The sequence below is a fragment of the Leuresthes tenuis genome, unplaced genomic scaffold (assembly GCF_036924035.1).
Source record: "Leuresthes tenuis unplaced genomic scaffold, fLeuTen1.0.hap1 SCAF_4, whole genome shotgun sequence".
NCBI lineage: Eukaryota > Metazoa > Chordata > Actinopteri > Atheriniformes > Atherinopsidae > Leuresthes > Leuresthes tenuis.
This window is the reverse complement of record NW_027325358.1, coordinates 19255095-19280430: the sequence shown is the minus strand read 5'-3', so window position 1 is coordinate 19280430 and position 25336 is coordinate 19255095. Positions and strand designations below refer to the sequence as shown.

At 42.3% G+C, this 25336-nt stretch overlaps 1 protein-coding gene across 4 annotated transcripts in view; it reads right to left on the bottom strand.

Moving 5' to 3' along the window:
- The window catches only part of bnc2 (basonuclin zinc finger protein 2), a 155872-nt gene that overhangs the window by 76309 nt on the left and 54227 nt on the right, over positions 1–25336 (bottom strand). For 2 of the 4 annotated variants that reach the window (XM_072384962.1, XM_072384965.1), the window contains exons 1-3: positions 12255–12586; positions 11003–11350; positions 7436–7498 (exon numbers count right to left, since the gene is read on the bottom strand). In XM_072384962.1, coding sequence (XP_072241063.1) covers positions 7436–7498; positions 11003–11350; positions 12255–12518 — 675 coding nt within the window. In that variant the 5' untranslated portion in view covers positions 12519–12586. Of the gene's footprint in view, positions 1–7435; positions 7499–11002; positions 11351–12254; positions 12587–25336 lie in introns of those variants that run through there. The other 2 variants (XM_072384964.1, XM_072384963.1) reach the window with 2 other exon arrangements.

Here is a 25336-nt window from a genome sequence, read left to right as displayed (position 1 = left end):
AACTCCAAAAAAAAAAAAATTGCACTCTAAACTTTACACTCACACACTGTTTAAATTTACTCCAAAAATGTCTGCGAGAGACATCACCTCAGAGAAATGAAGGCAATTAAAAGACAATCAAAGTCACCACCCAGTCCTATGAGATCAAACCAACCCTCAGCCCTCTTTCTACTTCTCTCCCTGTCCCCTTCACCCCCTCCTTCTTCCCTAGTGTAAACCCCTCCATTCTTATCACTGTGGTGCAGTTAATCCTCCTTCTCTCCTCCTCCTTCCAACGCAGAGTCCCTCAGGGGGTACGTGAAAGGCTAAAAGGAGGGAGCACATTTGCCACTTGCCTGCGACACATAATACGGAGCGGGCAATCAACTTTGGCTTGACATGTATTTGCTCATCTCTGGGACACACACACACACACCCACCTTCTCCCCCCACCACTGCCTCTGCTGGGAAACTAAGAGTTGAGGGTGGGGGACGCTGGAGGGAGGGGGAGCCTAAATTAACACTTGACATTCAATACGGTCAGGTCCTTAATTGGCCGGGGCCTTCCTGCAAAGGCAATTTTCTATTCCCCAAACTGCCCCCGCGCTGCACCATGTGCCAGTGTCATCTGTGTATGTGTATGAGGAAGAGAGAAATTGTTTCTGTGTGTAAGTATGTGCCAGAGAAAAACTAAGTGTATGCATATATCTGTGTGTGGTTGTGCGTGTCTGTGTGAGCCCGGGCCCCTGTCCTGAGAGAGGCCCTCTGGTCCCTTCCCTCTCTCTAATGAGGCTGGATGAATTAGCGCTACGTGACATGATTTGAGCAGCGGTGGCGCCCCCTTCCTCCTCCCCTCCCTCCCTACCCCCCCACCCCCGTCTTTGTCCTCCCTTTCTCATCCCCTGCTCCTTTTTTCTTAAAGAAGTGACAGGCATCTGGTGGCCGAAAAGAAATGCCAGGAGCAAGCCCGCGGCTCTCGCCTTTATGCATGCTGCTGCTGCTTTATATCATGCACGGACACACAAACACACGCACTCACACCTATGTAATCTACACAAAATGAAACACTTTCACCTTCCTCCCATTCCTTTTCCACTCACTCACACGCACACAGACCGACTTGCACTTCCCCGCGGATTCAGTTACAGTTGATGTTATTACAGCTTTCAACCTGAGAGGTATTAGGCTTCCTTTAACAGATCTGACAGCATTTACAACACAGGCAAGTCGACGCCTCTAATCGCCTCTGTGACTTCAGCCTATTACCAATTGATCTCCAAAGAGAGCCTCTTCCTCACCTTCTGACTGATGCACAAGCTGTCGGCTCCTTTTGCTCTTCTTTGTCATAATGCGCAGACTTTTTTTTTTTAGGCTGCATCCTGTAAACTTGACTGCTCTTTAAGTGCTCTATTTCTTTTTTAGCAAATGTCACAGGTAATTATATCTGTTTTATTGAAATTATAGAGTGACATCTTGTTGACTGATCAGGCACAAAGGATCACTTTTGTTCTGATGAGACTTTGTTTTAACAAGAACAAGATTTTAATGAATTTATTATTTTAATGGTAGTGTGGAAAACAGCCTTAAATCTTAGTGAGAAATCCTTTGTTGCCACCCTTTACCAGTCTAAACTAATCAACAAGCTGTGAAGTAATAGCCTGGATAAAGGAAACAAACCTGCACATTTTTTTCTTTCTTTTGTGTGTGTGTGTATCTGTTTGGAGAAAACATATCAAATGGATTAAATGCTATGAAATATTAAATGCAAGTCAGAGTCACACACATCATGCAGCAGACAACGCACTTATCTTCAAGTGTGTTTCCCGACAAAGGAGGAGGCAGCTCAGGCCATTAACAGAGAAAACATCAGCTTCGAGAGAGACAGCGTATATGTGTGGCTGCGAGCATGTGAATCAACAGCGCAAATACATCACCTACTTTTAATTCGCACAAAATATGCTTATCTCTTACAAGAATTCTCACTTTGTCCTCTTGTTTAAGACTGAAGCTGTCACTTCATATACACCATTATTGTCACAGGAGGTCAACAAGACGTGATACCACAGGCCATGCATGGTGGCCTCACAGCCCCTGCTGTTTGCTGTGGATACAGGGTCACACAAATTGATGCCTGTCACAGCAGACTAATTAGATCATTTGTGACTTAAATTACTTTATAGATTGTTCAAAAGTGACGTGTGGTGCTGTTTAATACGCGAGCAGCTCACATGCTTAAATTCAGCAAACTGTGGGGATCACATGTAAATGAAAAGCCACGCTCTGTGACGATACATAATGCTTTTCCCATCGAGCCCACACACACACACAGTGGTATTTCACTGCACTACAAGCATGCACACAACACAAACTCACAAAAACAAAAGCTACCCAGAGTCTCTGCTTGCCAGAAAAACACAAGCTGTGGGATGCCAAGGCAGCTGCATTTAACAGTGGCCATTAAATGTTATTAATCCAACAGCGCAAACATCTTTACAAAGTCAGCAGAGAGCGCAAACAAATGCTTACACATGTTGCTTTAACACTTAGCTCACAAGAAAAAGTAGCTAATAGGTGAAGGCTTAACTTTAGAGGGTTAAAATTGAAGAATTGTCGAGGAGCAGTTTATATAATCTGAAGAAAATAAGGAAGTATATCTGTACCTGAAAGACTCAATATGTTTGAGTGCATGCATGTGTGTGTAAATGTGCATGTGTGTACATTGGCTAAAAGCCTACCACAGCCTGTACCACTACCCAGCCTTCTCCAGAACCTCCCTAAAATCCTCCCTGGGCCTCTAGCAATCAAATCCCCATGGCAAGCTGGAGACAGAACAGAGCAGAGCAGAGAGATAGACGGCGAATAAAACATGGGAGCGAAAAAGAAATGAAAAAGAAAATAGTGGTGTGAGAGCCTCCCCCTCTTTTCCTTAACACATACACAAGCATACAAGAACCCCATGTATACATTTAGAGATGAAACATATTCAATCTTGCCAGAGTCCATACAAGTTCTCGCAACCTCGCATGTTAACTGTGGACATGAAATGTGTGTTACCTGTTGGAAAACCATTTTCTTTGGACAACAACTTTGGTAATTTGCCATCACATCTAAACCATACGGCGCAAACACTCACACAACAGTACATGTTAGATTACCAGCAGAAAGAGACAGAGTCAACTGCAAGCCCTGAACAAAATTACCATCATTATCCATAACCATAAATAAGCCTGATGATGATGATGATGGTTTTAACAATAATAATAGCAATTCACTGTGAGTGCTTTTTCACATAACAGTGACAGCATTAGTCACATAGCCAACAGAAAAATGAAAGGCTCAGTGCCTTGAGAGCTCCTCTTGGTTGCCATTGCTGATGGGGCAAATTGGCAGGCAGAGCCAGCAGACAGGGGTCCTTAAAGACGGATGTAAAAATAGTAGGCTGTCGATTTACCCTCTGCACTGGCGTGGCTCCAAGGAAAACAAAATAACAGGAGTTGAGGAATAACAGGAAAAGGGAGAAGCCATGGTGAAAGTATGCCCAAGTTCCTGTCACTTAGCACAGGTCACACCTAATGTCACCTTCCTCTGGTTGCAGAATGGGAAAGAACAGCTCCTCACCACAATGCCTCTGCCATATGCTCAAGTTTGAAAATAACCCATACGCTGCAAAAATACATATATTTTTTCATCTCTATTTAGCTTCAGATAAGTCCCTTATTTGTGATTATCCACGCTGCTGGTGGCCTGGCCATCGAAACCAACACAACCACAACCACACCTCAACAATTTTTTCGACCTGGGTGACAGCTGCTGCATTCCCACTGTGCCACAGTGTGTGTGTGTACGTGTGTGTGTGTGTGTCTGTTTGTGAGTGAATGCGTATGCGTTGCTGGCCTGGCCCTGTGCTCATGTCCCCCTCATTAGCCAGTGGTGGGGTGGTGACATCCTGAGCGGCTGGCCCTTCAAACACACACTTCCTCCTCACACCGGCGACTTCTCCCCACTGCAGGAAACTGCCCAAAAGACAAATAACTAACAGAGTCTTTTGAAAGAAATGTAGAGATTGAAAGAAGGAGAAAGAGGGTGAAAAGAGTAAAAGGAGCGGTGTTCTGCTGCACAGCAGAAAATATGTTTGAATGAAAAACTAAGAGGGAGAGAACACAGAAATGAATAAGTTCAGGATCCAATTGAAATATATCAGTTTAATCTGTAAAACTGCAACTGTTTTTGTTTTTCTTCTATTTATACTACCAGTAACAATCTAATTGCAATCTAATGCAATTTAATCTCAAACATTCAATTACCACACTGATTCAAAAAGAATCAAACCTACATAAATCTCTCTGTCGCAAAATACCTCATCAATCTTCTTCAGATTCCACAACGCTATTTTCCAGCAATATTACCATTATTTTATCAAAAAATTTTGTCAAAACCTTCTTGGAATAAATAAAGATTGCACTTCTTTCCTTTTACATTCACATGCCCACACAGGAGTATAGGAAGTCCCTGAGAAAGACTCGGCTCCAGTTCATTTCCCCACAGATGGCTCTGCATTTCTGCCGTGCCTCGACACAGACGCACACAGACAAAATCGCAGCACCCTGCCATATGAAAAAGAGACCCCTTTTTGCAATCCATGATTGTATCTCTACATCCCTCCACATTATTCAGGCATTCACCATAGCGGTGAGACGGCCGTCTCCTCAGGACAAACAGGAAACAGCTGACATGGAGCCCGTGAGTGATGCTCACATGATGCTTATTGATCGCTGTTTGCCCCGAGTCTCACACACAGAGTCAGGGTCAGTGCTTACCCATCCTGCAGGGCATTATTGCACAGCTACAGAGGTTGCTGCATGATCCAAAACTCACATGATCTTTAAACATTTTTTTTTCTTTTTTGGCAGGATCAGACATATACTGTAAAGATAAGCAAGAAGAGTCATAATCATTTCAAAGCTGTTTGAGTAAAAGAAAAATGGTGAGATAAAGCAGGGATCATTCTGATGTGATCCATTTTATTATTTTAGGATTTACAGTAGGGGAAACAAAAAATAATTAACACTCCAAAGAAATCATATCAATGTAAGTTTACATTATAATAAGATTACAGCACATGCCAGATGATGCAATTACTGAAAAAAAAAAAAGTTTAGAAAAAAACACAGTAAAACTAAAACTGAACTTAGTTTAAAGCAAAAATGTAGCAGACGTCATATCTCCCTGGTTGGTGCTTGTGTAAATACAGTAGGGACCACAGGATGAATGGGACCTTGTGCATCCTCCCACTTCGTCAAGCTAGATGGGTTCTTAATAGAGCACACATACAGTAAACATACAAGCAGCTGTGGCCCCCTTTCCACCCAGTCTTAACGCTCATATTTCTCTCCTGCAGAAGTAATGCTGCCTTCAGGAAACATGCATAGCATCATACACACAAAGACTGAGAGAGATGCCCACTGACTGAGCACCACAGTGGCCTCTCTGCTTATATCATCGGGGTTTTCTAACCACAACTTCACAGTTAGGGATTTGCACTGTCAGTGGAATCTGACCCGGTAGAGGTTTAAACCTTTTCCAATCAGGTGCCAGACCAAACACTGATACACAGACACACCCAGTCACTTCCCTTTATTGAAGAAACATTGTGCTCCTTCTGACACTTGTCCTTGTGTGTTATATCAAGCAGTGGTACAGAAAGAATTCCTTTTACACAGATTATATGTCAGGAGCCTTTTCTGTAAAGACAGAAGCTGCAGAGAAAAATCTCACTTAGCAACTGGAGGTGGCAACGCAGTGTTTTAAAGTAAGACGGTAGTGAAGTTAAGACAGAACAGAGATGGTGAGGGTGAAGGAATAAGACTAAAAAGCGAGAGAGAGAGAAGAAGAAGAGGAAGAAAAAGGAAAAGTAGTAATGGGGGAAGTGGTGCGTGCCTTTTCTGCAAATCTCCTCTTTCACCTCTGCTCTCCTCCAGCTCTCCATCCAGGGCCAGCCAAGAGACACTTCACCTCGCACCCGCACACACATGGAGCCAGAGCCAACACACAGGAACACACACACACACACACACAAAATGAGGGACACACACTCACTCATGCTCTTTCTCTCACGCATATACACTCACACAACTGGCATATGACTGTTTAGCCACCCACTCAGAAAAATAAATGGCAAAAGCACAGACACGAATGCCTTAACACACACACACACACACACACAAACTTCAGCATCAGAACACACTCACACTTGATACCGGATACATGCACGTATAGACATCCATATGCTCCGTGTGCAACGACCCATCAAAGACAGACATGGAAATAATAACAGTTGAATGTAACCACACACGTACACACACACATTCAATGACTGTGGATAATTCTACACATATGCATCAAATCACTGCCTCCCAGTCCCACTCTACAGTAAAAAGCAATGCATATGCACCACATATGCAACATGCAACACGCTGGTGCCCCACCGTGTAGAACAAGCTTCACACACTCATCAGGCAGACGCGCACACACTGCTCCAAGTCTATCAGCGTGTTAATGGGCAGATTAGCTTGTTCTGTGATCTGCGCTGAAGAGGATAATATCTACCCTATTTCTTCACTCAGACAAAACAAAGCAGGGCTGTTCCACAAATATGTCTGTCCTCATGCTCTAAGAGCCAACACCATTCAATTTCAGTGGCTTGACATTAACAGACAGGATTGAGTAGGCTGCACAGTACACTGATGATGTACAAGGATTAAGTCAACATGACCGTGATATTGATACAAGTAAAAGAAATTCAAGTTGGACTCATGATTATAAAGCAGGAGAGAGAAAAAAAAGAAAGAGAGAAGGATTCAGGTCAAGCTTTTTAACGTTTAAAGCAAAAAATTGAAAGTGAAAAAAAATCACACAGTAAAATCTAAAGAGCTGAAGGATTTATAATTCACTTCCACTTCGCTTTATAACCAATTTCGCTTCAAAACAGGCAATATGAAATGGCCCTGCGTGGTTTTACTTGAAAGAGAAACTGATATTTATTACGAATAGGTCTTGATTATTAATGCGATTATACACTTTCGCTGACTTTTAATGTATTTAATTTTTCTAAAATTGCAAACGCATAATAAACAGCAAATAAAATTTCTGACAGGTTTACATTCCAGGGAGATCTTCAATTTTCTGAAGAAAAAAAAAATAGTAACAGGGAGCAAATCAAAACGTGAAGACTGCAATGCAGTAAGACAGATATAATTATCATTGGTGTTATCACTATTGTTTTGGTTGTCCTTGCTGTTGTACTGTATTCCTCATCCGAATGTCTACTTTTCTACTTCTTATTCCTGTTTTGTTAAGCCCTGCTGTGTTCACATGTGAATCAAAGAGTCTCCGTGTGAGAAGGAGCAGGCAGCACTGAGAGCAGACAGAAGTCAGGCAAGCTGTAATGCCACTGTACCTCTTCCAGGTCTCGGCCCATAGTCGACCTGTCGCACTTCAAAGGAAGCCGCGTTACAGCACCCTTGCAAAAAGAAAAGGAAGAGGCTGTTTTAGAGATAGTTTTAGACTGAAGACATTCACTGTTTTCTGTTTGGTTTTATCCCCACCCCTTTTTTTTTTTGTGCTCCGAGATCTGTAGTGAGCCTGGGTGGCATCGCCAGATCCTCAGGTGGAGGCAAAGGCACATTTTACGAGCCCCTCGAATCCTTAAAGTAGTTCCCACGTTCCTCCAACGTAAAGCGGAGAAGAATTTTTTTTTTTTAAAATCTAAAAAACGCGGCCTCCGGCTGCTGTGTTGTAGAGGAAATATCCCTGATGAGCCAATTAGGCCCGTGGTATCACTTAACTCCGGAGTTTTTAACTTGCAAGGGTCGATATTCAGAGCCACGCATGTAGAGCAGCAGGTCAATTAAGGCTCCAAATATCATCTCTCCGTAATGCCTGGGAAATAATTAAACTCCTGAATAATGTTTGCATTTTTTTCCTCCATAAAAAGCAATAATGAAAGTTACCTCTTGCAGTGTCGTGTAAAATGCGCAGTGTTTTCTGAACATTAGGAAACTCAGATAATTGGTATTTATCGAATCCATTTAATTGATTTCATTTAAACTGCTTGCTGTTTATGCCATTTCTTTTAAAAAGGCAACTTAGTTTCTTCAAAGATTACAACAACAACAACAACAACAAAAACCTGCTCCGGCTTAAATGAAAGGTGCTCATTATTCACCTCCAAAAAATACCTCAGTGTACGCGCAATACAGAAAAGAAAAAGAAAAAAGTGCACATGCAATTCAATCAATCAAAATTGATGAAAAGAAATATTACCTGAAATATTTTGATCCACCTTTATTTTTCATCTGCTTGCACATTTTGCATCACTGTCCCCTCTAACCAATATTTTTTGCCGGAAAATGTTTTATTTTAAAATCTTGTTGAAATTAAACTGAATTGATTTATCTTTTTGATTACAGTCGAAATATAGAATATACAGAAAATGCTTGCAGCGGCTGGCCAGACAGAATGAACAAATTCAACGGTGACAGTCGTTTTCAAATTGGCACCTGTTTTGTGTGGCTTATTTCCTTTGCGCTGTTCGAGGCTTTTAATGCTTGGATTATCGTGCTATAAAACACAGAGACAACAACAAAAAATAGTCATAAAAAAGGCATTTGACACCTTGTGATTTGATCATCAAAACCTTTGTTTTGAACTTCCATGGACTACTGATGAACGTCCTCCGATATGATCAGACACCTGCTACAAACCCCATCTCAGCCTTTTTATTGGCTATAATTTCAACTTTCTGTCTCAACTGCTTTCACGTCAAAGTGGTATTCGATTTGTAAAACATTGCCTCGTGTGTGATTAAAGAGGCGTTTGAAAACTGACCCAAATGTTTCGGCTGGCTGATGCCCTGCACCTCCCCGCAGCCGCGTCTCTCCTGAACGCACTGCGCTGACTTCTTTTGCCTGTGTATCGATCAGACATAATTTGGCCTAACAACGATAGAATACCGCGTCTCTCGTGTCGTCCAGGTGATCTTTACGGAGGACGATTTTTTTTATTATTATTTTTTTTTTATGCACAAGCCCACAACACATTTCTCTCCAACACCCAAGAGTGCACCAGGCTCAGCAAACACAAAGTCATTATCGGTTAGATTCCAATAAGGCGAGTCTGTCAAGGAACAGGCTTCCTTCGGAGAATTTATGTCATGCCTACTAAACATGGGAAGATGTCTTCTAAGTGGTGCGAGGAAGGATAAATAACAGCGAGTCCCATAGCTGATTATATTGAAACAACGGAGCGCATTTGTAAAAAGGATTGGGGATGCAAGCGTGGGGTCCCAGCAGAATGGGAGCGCAGGGGCCCATCCACCTGCTCCTGTCGGCAGAGGAGGAGAAAAGAGCCTCGCTGGCCTCGAGAATCAACCAATCTCTTGTAATTCGTGTATTAGTGGCTGGTATGATCGTCTCTTTAGGATCAATTGTAGGGGTTTACAGTAGGGTGCTGCATAGACAGCGTGAGGTGCAAAAGGAACTAGTCTAACTATAGATTTCATCTTGACTTTTCATCTTGATTTATTTATTTTTTTGTTAGATCAGGCTTGGTGAAAAGCAAAAGATTGACTTTTTATTAGAAGTTACACAGAGATATGTTTTTGCTTTAACTCAGTTTTGTAGAGGTGAAAAGGCTATCTCTGGAGTAAAATAGAAAATAAAAATAATTTAAAGATTAAAATAAATGAATACAGGCTGTTAGTACCGACAAGGTGACAGGATAGATTGCTCCTCATTTCCAACACAGAGCCGCGGCGAGGCTGTTGCGCAAGAGTGCGTAACAGCATGTGCATGGTACGGAGAGCCTGCAGGTCCCGCTATGATTAACTGCAACCTAACAACCATCCTCTATCTTTACTGTCTCCCCCTCACACACGTGCGCGCGAACGGACGCACACAAACTCACGTACACGCGCACACTTGCACAAGACGGGACTCTCATTCCTCCTCCCTCTCTGTGCCAAATATTAATCCAACGAAAACACGTTAATCCCTTTTTTAAAAAAAAGAACTACATTGTTCTAGTTTGAGGACTACTTGGAAAGAAAGAAAAGAAAAGCTTAAAAAGATGCCGGTCAAGTTTAAACACCCGCGGTAACAGGCGAGAAATGTCGGGAGGAAATGTGGACTTTCCTCAGCTTGTGCAGGCTATCCGTTATCCATCATTACTTTTCCAGGCGAGACTCGGTTCGTTCACGGCTCCTCTGCTGCTCTGTAACCGCGCAAGGGACTTCCTGCCTCGGCCACATGAAGTTAATTAGCCGGTCCCTGAGGGGTGCCCCTGCCCGAGTCTTTATCGGCACTGAGGTTACCAAAACACGGCTATTGCTTGCTTTTAAACTCCACACCGCTCACAGACCAATTACGGAGACCTAAGCATTTATGTAACGAGTCCGGACAAGATGTAAGACATCAAATGGTCAGATAAATTCATTATCTGACATTGCAAAAATATTAACTTGAATTTATGTTTTACAAATACACAAAACATCACGAGTTTGGAGAGGACAGTTACACAGGCTGCAGAGGACTTACATATTGAATTGATCAAATTAAAAGGAGGATACAGAAAGTGGGTGCATGAACAGGATTTTTTTTTCAAGCACAGTGTGTGTAGCAGAACATAAAGACACGCACAAATTTAATCTGATGTACTCCTACAGTTAAGATAAGTTGTTAAAATGCTTTTGCAGACAAGGACTCTGATGTGAAATATCACAACACAAAACCTAACAATCATCCATCAACCCTCTAAATATACACACTGACTGATACACACTCAACACTCAAACTCTTTTCTTGGACTGTGAGGTCGTAAACATTAACAAAGCAAACATGTCAACACATTTTGAAAGAGAGGAAGAGAAATATAGTTTCGCCCCACAGAATGAGAATATGGACAGAGAGAGAAGGAGATGAGAGATAAGAGTTGGAGAAGATGAGGAGGTGAGGCTGAGCTGACATACCTGCTGGGACATTCTGTATAGGAGGTTGCTGTCAGTGCTCTGCTGCTGCCATGTCCCCATGAAGCCCGGCTGCTCAGCACTAGGCGGTCTGGTGCTGAACTGCATGGAGCTTTCGCCTGCTCCCTCAGCGCTGCTGCTAACAATGCTAATGCCGCCCAGACCACTTCTGTTGCTGCTGCTGCTGCTGCTGCTGTGACTACTAGCAGGGATGCTCAAGCAAACGCCAGCTGTGTCGGTGGGTCCGTTAACCTGAGCTGGAGGTGGCCTAGGCGGCTCCGGGTCTCTGCTGGGCTCTGGTGGGACTGTGTCACACTTGCTGCCTCTCACATCCAACTCTGCCTCCTTGGACTTAGACAGAGAGAGGGAGAGACAGGGAGGGAGGGCAAGAGGGATGTGGGAGTGTAAAGGAGGGGAGAAGAAAAATAAGTCAGTGAAGGTGGGTTCTTTTGGGGTCGCACTGGCTTTTTTCGTTTTGCTTTTCAAGGAGGATAACAAGGAAAGGGGAGATGGAGGAGTTGATGTGAGTGAGAGGTTTCTTGGCAGCTCTGGTAGAGGAGTAGTGTGTGTGTGTGTGTGTGTGTGTGTGTGTGTTGAGTTAATTCTCATGAAGACAGAGAAAAGAGGGTTTGCAGTTTACCTTCCTTGGGAGTCTTGTCTTGGACAAGGGAAGATGAGCGAACCACTGGAGGTGAGGAGGGATGGGGAGGTGGATGGAGGTGAGGAGGTGGGGGCAAACAAGAATGGAGTAAAACAAAATAAAGAGGGGGAAAGCAATGGGAGCTAGTGAGGAGGGGTGAATGTTCTTGTCTGTGGCGGCTATTTTGTACTTGAACATGAACTCAAGACAGATACATTTGCATGCAAACACACACAGTGGAGCACATGTTTACCTGCCAGCACGCATTCAAACACACAAAATAGCAGTCTTGTTGTAAAAAAGTACAAAAAGTTGACCTGAGATCTGCCATCAGCACTCTTAAAACATGCACAGGAATGTTAGAAATAAATTGAAGTTTGTTCAGTGGGAATTTCTCTCTTGTCGTTGTAAAATCCAAAAGGATTGTAGAAAATAAAGAATACTCTCTACTGTACATCCCAGGCTACACTCAGCAAACTAAATGTGAAATTTGAAAATATGATTAAAAAAAATATGATTAAAAAAAAAATTGTCAAGGAATCAAAAGTCAAAGAAAAAGTTAAAGAAAAAAGAAAAAACAGTGTTGAGCCAATAAAAAGGACAAATGCCTCTTACCATGAAATCTGTGCTTGTCCCAGGAAAGTGAAGATGAGGTGTGGGAGTAAGCCACCAGCTTTCCTGTTCTCCCTGCCTCCCGCTCCTCTCCCTGCCTCCTTTTCTTTCTCTCTCTGTGTGACTGTGTCCCTCTCTCGACGTCCGTGCCGCTGCCTTTCCTCCCTCTTTTCTCTGTCTGACTCCTCTGTACTCCGCAGCAGCCACGGAGGGACTGAGCCGAGCACTTGAATGTGTGTGTGTGTGTGTGTTTGAGTGTAAGAGCATGCGAGAGCCAGTGAGTGAGCGAGAGAGTGTGTGTGTCTGGCTAGTGCGGGCTCAACTGAGTCAACTGTGCCGTTCCACTCTGAGATGCTCAATGACACTGTGCTGAACACTTCTTCACAGACACACAGCCCTCCTCTGCTAGGGGCAGGAAGGTGGGGGCATCGCCGAGCAGGAGAAAGAGGAGGGGGAGCGTTTGTCCCCCTGCTTTATTACCATTTGTGCTGCGAGCGGCCGGCACATCTCAGATCAACTTAGTTCTCCCGTGGGACCGTCCTGCCACACACACATGCGAACACACACACAGTGCTTAGCGAAAAAGCCCAGGTTCTAACTTAATTTTTCTTAAAAAACACGGCACTTTTTCTTCTAGTTGTCAAGCAGTTGTCCCATTGTTTAAAAAATGAAAAGGCAGGCGTTGGCTCTCCGCTCACAACTAATCAGCATCTTTCTGATTTACACCACAATTAAAAATGAAAGACACAAACAAAGCAAAAAAAATCAATTGACTTGTTATATCTCTAAAAACTCAGCTGCCTTTGTTTGATTTTTACCCACTCTAATGAAAGACTATTGGAACGCAAGCAATCTGCCACCTCCAGCATGCATATGAACACACAACGATCACAAGCACCTCCTCTCCCCTCTCCCTTCTCCTCCTCCTCCTTCTCCTCCGTGGAGGCTCTCAGATTTTAATTAAGAAAAAAATGAGGAAGAGGTTCCATTTTAGCCAAATTGGTCCCCACAGCAGCAAAGGTAAGGGAAAAAATGAGGGATGGAGGAGTAAAAGGAGGCAGACACAGAGAAAAAGACACACAGGAGGATTAAACAAAAAAAAGGAGATCTATACTTCCTTAGACACAGCATAGGACACATCTCACACAATGAAGACACCACCGATCCCCTCCACCACCACATCTTTCTCCTTTCCTTTTCCTCTTTACTTAAAATCTCCAAACCCCCCCCTTTTTTTTCCCCCCACTATCATTAGAGAAATGACAGACCAGGTGCCTCAGTCCACAGCGAGAGGGAGATGTCACAGTGATCTTTCCACCACAGAGGAACAAAAGAGAAAGGGACAGACGGAGAACTTCTCTTCTCAGCTACATTGAATGGCCTCTGATCTATAAAGTCACTTCAAATTTTGTGGTAAATTGCAGCAGACAGCTGCTTGGCTGTCTGTTAAAAGCCTTTTGTGCCATGCACTAATGGCAGTACAGCGTTAACCTTTGCTGAGATTATCACACCAGTCGTTACTGTTATGTACAGGGGATTTCTGGTAGCAGAGAGAAAAGTGCAGTGCGAGTCTCATCACTTTATAAATGCGCACTTGTATCTTTTGTCTCCTGCTAAATTTACATCTGAACTCCTTTTTTTCTCCTTCCATCTTTTCAGATTTTTTTCACTTCTAAATCTCTTTGTCATCCTGCTTCTCTGTCACTATAGACCTCCTTCGCTTTCTTTTCTTTTCCACCATCCGCCTTTGCATTGTGGCCTGTGCTCTGTCAGTAGCCACAAGCAGCATTGTTGTAAAATGCGTAATGTGTCACCTCTTGTTCATGTACCGTCAGCCCTGCTCTTAACAACTTATTGAAAAGGTAATGCACAAGGCTTTGGCTAATTATATTAAGTGACAATTTAGCCGCCAAGGTTCCTTTTTGCTCTCCAGATTTTTTTTCTCCTCCTCTCTATTGCTCTCTCCCTCCCTCTTGTCTGTAAATGTGCTAGTCTGTGGGTTTTTCAAGTGGCACTCAGTGTTTCAAGTCAAGCTGGTGGCTCAGCTTCTGACCTGGCTGGTTAATGGCTGTTATTTGTGGGAGAAAGGAATGGACTCTGCCAATACTGCTCACTCTTCCTCCTTATTTCTCACATGCCTTTTTTCCCTTCCACCTTGCCTCTTGCTGATAGTAATGGCCACGTAGTAGAAATACTGAGATGAAGAAATTTGGAGGGGAAACAGAGCGGGAGAAGGAAATAGAATGATGAAAAATCTGTATTAGCTGGAAAGGGAAGAAAAAAAGGATCTTGGATATCCTCTGGCTCCTTTATTAAAACTATTATTGTGCAGGACTTGAGAATTCCCCGCGGGGCAGGGGTCCATGTCGAAGCCCATATAATTAACTAGAGGCTCAGCTACGGATCAATTACCAGACAAGCAAGTGATAGCTGAATCAATGGAAGATCATCAGGCTCGTTATCAGTGTTGCAACTCATTAGAGGAAAAGTGAGGTAGAGAAAGCGGCAGAGCAAAAAAAAAAAGGGGGGTGAAGATGGAGAATGGGGGTAGTTGGGTGAGACAAGAGGCTAGAGTTGGTGGCAGTCCAGAGGCGGATGTGCATGTGGTATATCAGTGTGTGATGTGTTGGATTTCTCGTTAGCTGCCACTGACTGGTGACAGGGGGAGCCCTGAGCGATAAGGGCAGCCTGCTCTGTAGCAACAGCCACTCAGGCATGTATGGATCAATACAAATGTGTGCATGAGGTTAAAGCTCTGCCACAGCACCCTCACTCCCCGTTGAATCCCACCCTTAGTCTGGGGTACAATTTTTGCGAACTGAACAGTCAGAGATGGACTGTCAAGAATAAAGTTACTAACCTCTCTTATTCCTTTAAAAATGTGCAGCATAATTCATGGGACAATGGTTGTGACCATAGTATAAAGGAGCATTGAAAGGCAGGCAAATCTTTGAGTTTGAGTGACCTTGCCCCCATTGCTGATCTACATGCAAGCAGACGTCTTGGATACTTTTTGTTAAAACAGAGAGAGAAAAAAAACTTTTTACTTGAGAATGATGTTTTTTTAATCTAATTTTCATCTTTAATTTGACTTTGATCGTGCTGCCAACTTCTTCTGCTACTTCTGCTCTTCAGCAAATGTGTTTAGTGGCCATTTGGATGTCAAGTGTCTTTCAGTGGGAAGTCTTGTTTCCACAAGCCATGATGTTTTTCTAACTATAACCTAGTCATTTTTAAAGCGTACACCCTACCAAACAACTGACAAAAATCATTAAAAAAAGGTGCAGAAAGTAGCAGTTGAGTTGGAAAACCAACTCTAACTCTGACCTTTCGCTTGACTCAGGTCAGCTGGTCCAGTCCAGAGTCCAGATTAAACCTGGAGAAGCAGCATTTAGGTGTTATGCTGCTAACAAGTGGAACAAACTGCCAGTGGAGATTAAACTGTACACAGTTTTAAATCCAGGTTAAAAACATTTATTTATGCATTTGTATATGCATGAAATCTGCACAGTATGTTTTTAATTTATCTGGATTGTTTTTAATCATTTCAATTTCATTTTAATTATTTTATTTATTTATTTTTATATTCTTTTATGTATTTTTAATGCTTCTTCCACTCTCCGCTGCAATACTTTTATTTTATGTAAAGCACTTTGAATTGTTTTGTACATGAAACGTGCAATACAAATAAATTTGACTTGACTTGACTTGACTTGACAGTCATGTGTAACTCCACCACAAACACCTCTAACCTCCGTATAAAGACTTTGTCATCCGACAAAACTGATAATCACTCCCTTAGTGGCAACAGTTTATGTAACCAATTTCACGTCTCAAATCAATAGATTAAGTTTCAGGGCAGTTTTACAAACTTCAATGAGACTGTTGAAACATGGGGCATCTTGGAGTTTCCTTTTGTAATGTTGGCAGCCAGTCTTTGGCTTCTGTGGGTTTTTGGATGAAAACTTTGTGGATGGGGTGTGTTCTGTGGCGTATAGCGACTACTCTGGTTGTGATCTGGGGATTTTGCCGGCCAGATCAACAAGCTTGTGTTCTTTATTGTATTCCTTGAGCTCTTGGTGAGAAATTTCGGTGGTTTGATATGGTTCACTGTCCTGCTGAGGGACCATGCTGCCATTGCCATTCAGGGGTCTTCAAAAAAGTTTGGTTTGGTGATTAAATCCCAAAGTTACATTCAGATGAAAAGAAAGACCCAAGGTGTCATGCCGAAAATGACATTGTTATAAGTTAATCAATGTCATTACCTCAAATTGTGAAGCTGTTCATTTCATATCAGGTAAAGTCCTGCATCACTTCTCAATTGTTTCCCTTATCTAAGTTTCTCTAATGATTTGTGTGTAAAGTATTAACGAATGAAAGCCTCTAGTATATGTTAGGTGAACGCGAAAAGAAGTTTCATTCCTCAGTGAGAGAAGATACACAGGGGAGCACATAAGGTAAAAGTAAGATTTTAAAGCCCTCTTACATTTTTTCTGTCATTTGATTGTAAGCAACAAGGCACCCTCCATCACAACCCATCAAACCTCTTAGCACTGCTTATTTGTTTCCCAAACACTGACATCTAATGGGTCAAATAGCCCAGAAATTGGGTGCAACAGCTCTTGAGTCTTGAGAGGCAAAAAAATCTTGTTCAAGCAAACAACAGTCAGTGTGAAATAGATGTGAAGGTCATCTATCATAATTACAATGCTTGACGGCTGTCCTATTTTTCTGGGGTTCTTTTACTTTTCATTTCAGGTCATGTAATTCAAATAAACAAATCAAAGCAACAACAATAATGGTCTGACACAGACAGGAAGGAGCATTTCCAGTGTGTGCGGACTTTGTGTAGCACACTAGGGACATACTGTAAGCAGGAGCACATGGCCAAGGGCTGATTCTGTCGGTGACCTGATTTATGGTCATAGTATGTGTGCATGTGACAAGGAGCACTGTGTCGATCAGATGGCAAAGGGATAGAACTGTCACTGTTCTGCTACCACTACAGGGCCACAAGACATCATATGACACCAACAGGAACAGCCCTCCACTTGTGATAGTGGGATAGAGGGAGACTAAGAAAAAGACATGGAAAAAGCCAGACGAGGGCACCGAGAGGTCTGAGAGATGAGAGGGAGCCACATGATTGCCTGTTTCACTGATCACTGCAATCTGGACTCCACTAATAAGTGCACCTTTGTAAAAAAACAAGAGGAAAAAGACAGCAGCTGAGCGCCTTGGTTGAGCCTCATGAGTTCTTTACACTATTCAGCTTTGCTCATGGTAATATAAAATGGCAAAAGGTTAATTGCTGACACCATAATCTGCTAATGCCTGTTTGGCTATTCATGACCTAATGACACATGTTGTGCATAAAAGCACTCCACATTCTAGTTTTGCTTTTCCAAGCGGGGAATACAACCACTCATGTGGTCTGGAGAAAAATCTACAATTTTATCAGCACCAATGCACACACAGTGAGGCCATTTACATGTTCACCTGCAGGCAGCACGCTGACTGGACCGTCTTCTGACCAAATTATAGCAAATCCTCAAGCAACTTACAGGTATCCCTTTTCCTTTTCTTTTTGCACCCCACTTTCACCCAACACCACATTCGTTTTCACAGTAGTTTCTGTAGAAATGCATTATAACATAACAACTCTTCATTTCTCATTTTAATCAATCAACAACATATTTTTGTTGATGGCACTGTGGTATGGTGGCTATCACCTCACAGCAAGAAGGTACCTGGTTTGAATCTCAGCTGAGACTTCTCAGTGTGGAGTTTGCATGTTCTCCTGGAGCCTGTGTGAGTGAATGCATCCATTTTTTAAAATTTCAGCTAATTCATTTACTTTCACTTGCAGCATTTGTAAAAGAAAGCCAAACAGATATTGTCAAAGATTTTAAAAAATATCTTCGACTTCATTGGTTTCCTGGGTGCAGTTTTCTTTATATCATTTTCATCGGCTATAAAATAAAAACTAGATGAGTCTAGAACATACAAGAACTATGGAGCATGTTTTTGCTCCAATTAAACTAAAATGATCTTTGACCCCAAACATGTTGAATTTTACTGTGTCCAGTGGAACAGATTGGAGGCAGGAGTTGTATGCCTGCAATTTTACTGTGGCTAACAATAGTAGAAAAGTTAGCTTGAGCTTTACAATCCCACCAGAATTAGAGTAAAAACTCATAGACAAGGCAGGAAATATAGGAGAAGAAGGGGATCCTAAAAAATAATATTGTGCCTGTTCTATTGTGCATGCTGGTATGAATAAGTTAGCTGAGAAGCATTTTTGTAGATGAAAGTAGGGGTTACCCAGAAGTGTGTGAAGATTCCGTGAGAGGAAAGAGATCATTTGCTTACTGACTTGGATAGTTTCAAAGTTTTTAGCAGATGTGTAAATTGGGGCACCCTGAGCCCATCCGTCAGAATTTTCTCCTTCTTCTTCCCCTCATTTTACTCCCCAGCCTTCCACACTTACACTTGGATAATTCTCCTCTAATAATCTCTAGCTCTTTGCCTCCACCACCCTCATTTACTGACCTCATATCTCCCTCCCCAGCCATACCCTCTCCTCACCTCATCAGACAGGCCTGCACCCCACCCCTCCCTCCGCCCCCCATCCCCTCAGCCCTGTCCTCTCTCACTGACCCGTGCTCCCCCCCAGTCACAGGGCATTGTGTCTCTACCTGCCAGGCTCCCTGACAGCCCCACGTCCCCCCTCACCCCCTGAGAGGAGACCGCCTGCCCATCCGGAACGCTGCCGTGGCAACCCTGCCAGCGCCCCTGTCGTGCACCCCACCCCCTCCTCCAACCCGATCTCCGCCGAACCCAGCACTGAGAGTTTGACAAAGTCCTTTTTCTACAGTTCAGTGTCTTCCCTCTCTTATCTCTTTCACGCTAACTTTCTGTCTTCCAATCTCTCATTATTCTGTTTTTACACTTCGTCCTCTCTCTAATAACTTTTGGATTTTTTTTCCTTCTGACCTGACTAATATGTCTTTACCTCTTTGAGCTTTCTGCTCCCTTTGACACTCACTGAAACATTCTCTCCTTTTACCAAGGCCCAGATAGAGTAGAGATGGGGTAGACAGTGGTTGTTACACATATCTTTGTCATTTTTAAACATTTGTTAAGGACTAAATGATTGCTGTTTACAATCATGGACACAATAACGACTAAGAAATGCTGAAAAAAGTATCATTGAATAACCATGGAGGCCTTAAAGTGAGACAACATATACGTTTTATAGGAAATGTAGACTAGTTAAATATATGTTGCCCAAAGTCAGATATTACACAGTAGTAAGTTTTGAATTACTGTCTTTTCATGCCCAAAATGTATGCTTGCCACATCTGCATGGTCACAAGGTGATTGTGGGTCCACATGGTGTAAGGTCTATCCTCTGCCCAGTATCCCTGAAAGTTCTGTAAAGTACCAAAAACATTTTGTGCGACCAACAATTGTGCATGTACTTAAAGAAAAATGGATCCTTATGCTGACTATAGACCATAATAGACCATAATACTCCATAACCTTAGTTGCCATAAACCATCTTCTTTTATTGGCTTAATTCAGCTAAATGCAACAAAGATCAACGTCTTGATACTTGGTGCCAAAAAAGAAAGGCTTTATAATGCTCTTGTATGAGGCTATCACAATCATGTACAATCACAGTCATTAAAGACAACATAAGTTTGAGATTAGCGACATTAGCACCTTCAGGTGCTATTTATTTTATATTAATCCAACAAACTGGTTCTTCGGTTACAGGCCTCTCCTTTCTTTTATTTGGATTCAACCCAAAATCTGCTCACATCAGTTTGGTGGTGTTTAGCTTTTCAACTCAATCCAAACTGACACTCATCGAAATAAACTTGATTCGTTTAAAGGAAGTGTCTATGAGGTCATCAGCGGACACCTTTTGGGAAACCGGAGGAACTGCAAAGAAATTATTGGTGGTATGAAGCATCTGTGTATTACAGTCACGTCATAATCAAACTCCAATCAAGAGGCAGATCTTAAAGTTTTATACAGCATTTACACATAACAGCAATCTGAAACCAATCAGTCTCTGTCTAATGGGTCAAACCGATCAACCACACTTTCGTCATACAGTACACAAATCTTTTGTGTGGGTATGACTGTGTGTGCAAATATGTTTTAATAGAGGTCATCTACATCTGGAGATGTAGCAAAGTAATGGGAATCACACATTATACCCATTAACCTTTGTGAGTAACAGGGAAATCCATGACTGTTTTTGATAAAAAAAAAACTAAATAGATAAATAAATAAGTTAGCAAAAAAATTCAATGACCTCACAAAAGCTGAGATGCGGTCCAGAAGGGCTGTGTACCATCTGAAAACTCCCTAAAAACAATTGCTGAGCTGGGAGGGAGGTGGGAACAAAAAACATGTGGGTTACATTAGGCAGGAGAGTCTTTATTTATGGTACACACATGACAAGGAACATAACCACTAACACCACGACAAACATACAAACACTTGTGATTCACTGTGCCAAAAAATACTTCAAATAAATGTCACACAAATCATCTTGTGGTAGTAAAAACCATTCGGCAAACGAGCAGAAAAGTTTGGGAAAAGTTTGGATTCAGTTCTCACTCGCAGCACATTGTCCCTTCATCTCATCTCTCTTCCTCATATTTTTCAGCTGTGTGTATAAAAAGACTAAGACAGGGACAGCTTCGAGTGTAATACATTTGTACTTTTAAAGTTATGCATGATGTCTGCTCCAATCAAACGATCAGCACTTTAAAAAGTAATTTTGGCTTCTCTTGCAATGAAACTATGGCAAAGTTCTATGTTAGTGTTCTGCCCATTGATGTTTCCAAACTCCTTGTCACCGAACCCTACACACAGCCGATTCAAAAATCAGCTCAGTGAAAATGGAAAGAAAATATGAAGAAACTATCATAATTCTACCATCGGGTTTCAATTACAAGAAAGAGGGAAAGGGGGTTAAGTGAACATCAAGTCACATTAAACTATATAGGAGGCCACAGGCATTGGGGGACTTTGTTGAAAGCTCTTGTGCATTAACACACATTCCTGCATGTGGCCAAGTTACATTATTTGATTATTACAACTGTAGCCACAGGTCTGGCGTGCAAGCTTTGACTTCTCACTCTTGCTTAGAACCACTTCCACTGAAAACAAGAACCTATTAGTCAGAAAACATTGATGAGAGGGAAAAAAGATGTCCAGTCTACATCTGGCATTCACACAGACTAAACCCAGCTGTGTGTGTGTGTGTGTAGCGTTAGATGTGAGAAGCTTTTCCATCTTGCCTGTCTGTGTTGCATTGTTTTAAAACATAAGACACATAAGACAGATTTAATGACAGAATGAATGAGAGCTTTTATGTCAGGAACCTGAACTGTAAAAATTACAAGAAAACACACTTGAGATTTGAAAAAAAAAGTTTGCCGTTTATCTTCCAGTCGCACATAAATCACCTTGAGCGCCTTGAGTTCTTGCCTCCTCACGTTTATGTCAGTCTTTCTCGCTTTGTCCTTACATGCTACCACAGCCTCAGATTCTGTCACCTGTCTCTGCACGTTCAATCACTCCCAGAGAGGCAGAGGAATGGCCTCCACATTCCCAGAGGCAAGACATAAAGAGCTGTGAATGGATGGATGGATAGCAAGGGGGACGAAACCAGCGACTAAATTATTAAGTGACACTTCGCTTTGAGACGCACAAACACACTCATAAGGCAGGAGAGTAAACGCATTAGAACAGTTAGCCTCCTGAATGCACCCGACAACTCAAGTACACGCTAATTCGCGTCAAAATCATCAAACCAGGCCTGGGGCTCTTAAAATTTTTACGCTACTGCTTGAAGGGACATCGTAGAGCCTGGGAGGTTGTCTGAGGGTGAGTGGCCCTGTCATCACAGCCGTCGCTGCCAATAAATAAGTAAACATGGGTGTAGAGTGGCTAAGCGGCATTGCCACAGAGTTGACAGCATGTATCCACCCTGAGTTTGTTCCCCAGCGAGTGAGCCTCAGCAAATAGGTATGCACACCTGTGCATATGTGTTTTTTTCTGTCAGTGTGTCCTCCCCCAACTCCTGGCAAACTCCAGGGGGGGCTTGGTCTTGCCACCATCTCCTCAGCTAGAATGTGCCAAAGTGGGGCTTCATTCACTTAAGTTCCACCTGGCCTTGATTTCCTGTAGACAAGGCTGGAGCACACTGGGAGAGCTCAGGTCTAATTTGGTACATAAGGAGACAGGATAAGGAGCCATTTAGCCACTATGGACCCAGACACTGTGTTAAGGTCTAACAGGGAGAAGAACACAGCCACTCAGTTTTGACTTTATGTGGTTACGACAGAATAATAGAAGTGGTTGGAAGAACTAAGGTTCTCTATGCTGGCACGTGGTAAAAAACATGGGATATTAATCAGAGTTTGCTGTTGTAAAATTATCTTCAGGAGTACGTAATCACAAAAATGCTCTGAACAAAAAACAGACATGTTTGATTGATTCTTACTTATGTGAAGAATGTCCAATCTGCAGTTTTGCCATAATGAGGGTTAGTGGAATTTTTGGGCATGTTGCACACAACATGAAGCACTGTCAAATATGTTTTCATGAGATCATTCAAGTGATCATCATCAATTGTCAATGCAAAGATGCCTTTGAATCGTTAAATACAATATGTTCCAGTCAATGCAGTTCCAAATCTTAGAGATATGAAAGCTTGAACTGTAGATTTTCCTCTCCCATTAGATTGTTACATGCAATCATCATTGATTGGGGGAAAAAAAGCCTGGGCTGTTAATTAAATACATTTTTTGTCTAGTCAATTAGATTCTACTAGAAGAGAGACTTGTGTATCAATTGGTCAAACATGCACCTTCGCTATGCATGTAAACCATGAAGCTTGTCAAGATGGTTTCTCTGGTGATCATGATCTCAAAGTTTGTGCTAGAATACATTTCCTAATGGGGTAAGTGGCAATAGTGACAAAAAGTAAATTAAAAATGTTCTGTTCCACTGTTAAAAGTTGGTCTTGGTGACAATATGACCCCTAATTGACACTGGCCACTATCTGGTACAGTTAGTGCAACAATAAGGGAAATTTACTCATGCTTAAACTCTTTACTTTGTTTGTGGACTTGTAAATGCACTCGCACTTTGGATGTATCTTTTTCAAAGTGTGTGAACATGTGCATATATATGTGTTTATCTATGGGTACTCTCATTGTAAAGCCAGCTAATTGCAGTTGAGACTCCTTTAATTAACACAAAGAAAGCTCTCTGGGGTATGGATGGGCACCGTGAGTGTGTCACGAGTTTACATCTCGCTAACCTGTGGGACACAACAGCCTAATCAGAGCCTTTTAAGTTCTGCCATGCTTACACAGGAGGATTAACTGAAGACACGCTTTAGTCGTAGAAAATGAGACAACCGAGAATCGTGTTGGTCTGGCTTGCAAAACAAGCAAGGAATTTAGGGGGGGAAAAAAGAGCCTTGAAAACTAACACTTTGAACCTAAACAACAATGATGCTGAAAATAAGAGGTGCAATATTTTAAGGTTGCAATGGCTTTATTTAACTTGAGCCTTCTCTGCTGTAAACAACATGGTTGCTCTGCTGTTGTTGTTTGGAGATTGATGGTTTGTGTATGGCAAAGGGCGCCACATGAGACATGACACAGGATGTGCTTCAATCTTTCTCCCTTCCCTTTGTCCACCCACCCCCATCTTAATTTGCTCACTCGTCTCTTCGTTCTTTTTAGAAATAACTTCCTCTCTTTTTATTATTCCTGCCAATTTGGACAGGAGCCCTGGTCAAAGACAGATTACACTGAGTCGCATATCAAGCCTAATCAATCTTCAGCCCCTGGAAGGCATCACTCTCCCAATGAATAATTACAGCAATCCAGTTACAAGCTGCCAGTGCCATAATGCTGCCATCACCCACCATCTTTTCGCATCTTGGAACCCCTGGCTGATTAACCAGTGAACTTTAAGGGGAGAAGTTTGTGAGTTTTTTTAGGCCCCTGCACAGAGAAATTCAGAGGAAACGCAAGGTGAAGGCTTCAGTCATCACAAGTGCTACTGTTTTTCTTTTGAGAGTTAATGAAGTAATTCAAACTAAATTAAATCTAAGTGGCACCTGGGTTGTGCAGAGGTTGGACAGCTGATATGTGGAGTGAATGAGAGTGATCATGTGCATATTTTGATCCAGGATTTAGTCTGGCAGGGCTGTTGTAGTCACACTTGGGCCAAACTCAATTTGGCTTATGCATCTTTTGTATCGCCCTGTCTTGAAGTAGAGGAAATGTGCTTCACCACCTTCTGCTCCAAACACACACACATACATGCACATGAATACCACAAGATAAAGATGATGAAAAGGAGAGAAAGGATTGTAGTGTGAAGAGGGAAAAGGAGATAAAAGAAGAAAGAGAGTTGGAGAGGAATGAATGATGAATGAATGAATGAATGAATCCTCATGTTGGTGAGAGCACTGCTATCAGCCAGTAGAAGATGCCTCTGCTGTCACACACTGTCAGTCAATGATTTAGTCTGTTATGTGTGATGTGTGAATAGGTATGTGCATCAGAAAAGCTGGAAATATTTTATTAAAAGGCATGTTGAGTGAATAATATTGAGAGAAAATTGACAAGAAACTGATTTTCTTCCATACGACAGAGGTAAGCGTCTGCATTGTACATGAGAGGAAATGGTGGAGGGAGGGAAAGAAAAATGGGGGAGTGGAGTTGAGTGTGTAACTGCAGGGCAGCTGTATTGAGCGGAGGAGGGTGTCATTTAGAAAGTGGCTGGCTCAGCAGTGGCCATTAGTAGCACTGTGACACAGTGGACCGTCAAGCAAACAGACAGGAGGTAAAAAACCAGCATGGATGTGGGCAGATCGAGGGGAAGAAAATGTTAAATTGAGCTGGTGCTGCAACCGTGGCATATTTTATTTGTCAATTAATCCATCAGTTAGTTTCCTAATTGTATATCATTAAAAAAAAGTAGTGCGTAGTGAGCAGTGAGCTGCCATTTTGCATTTTTAGAAAAGCATTGACATA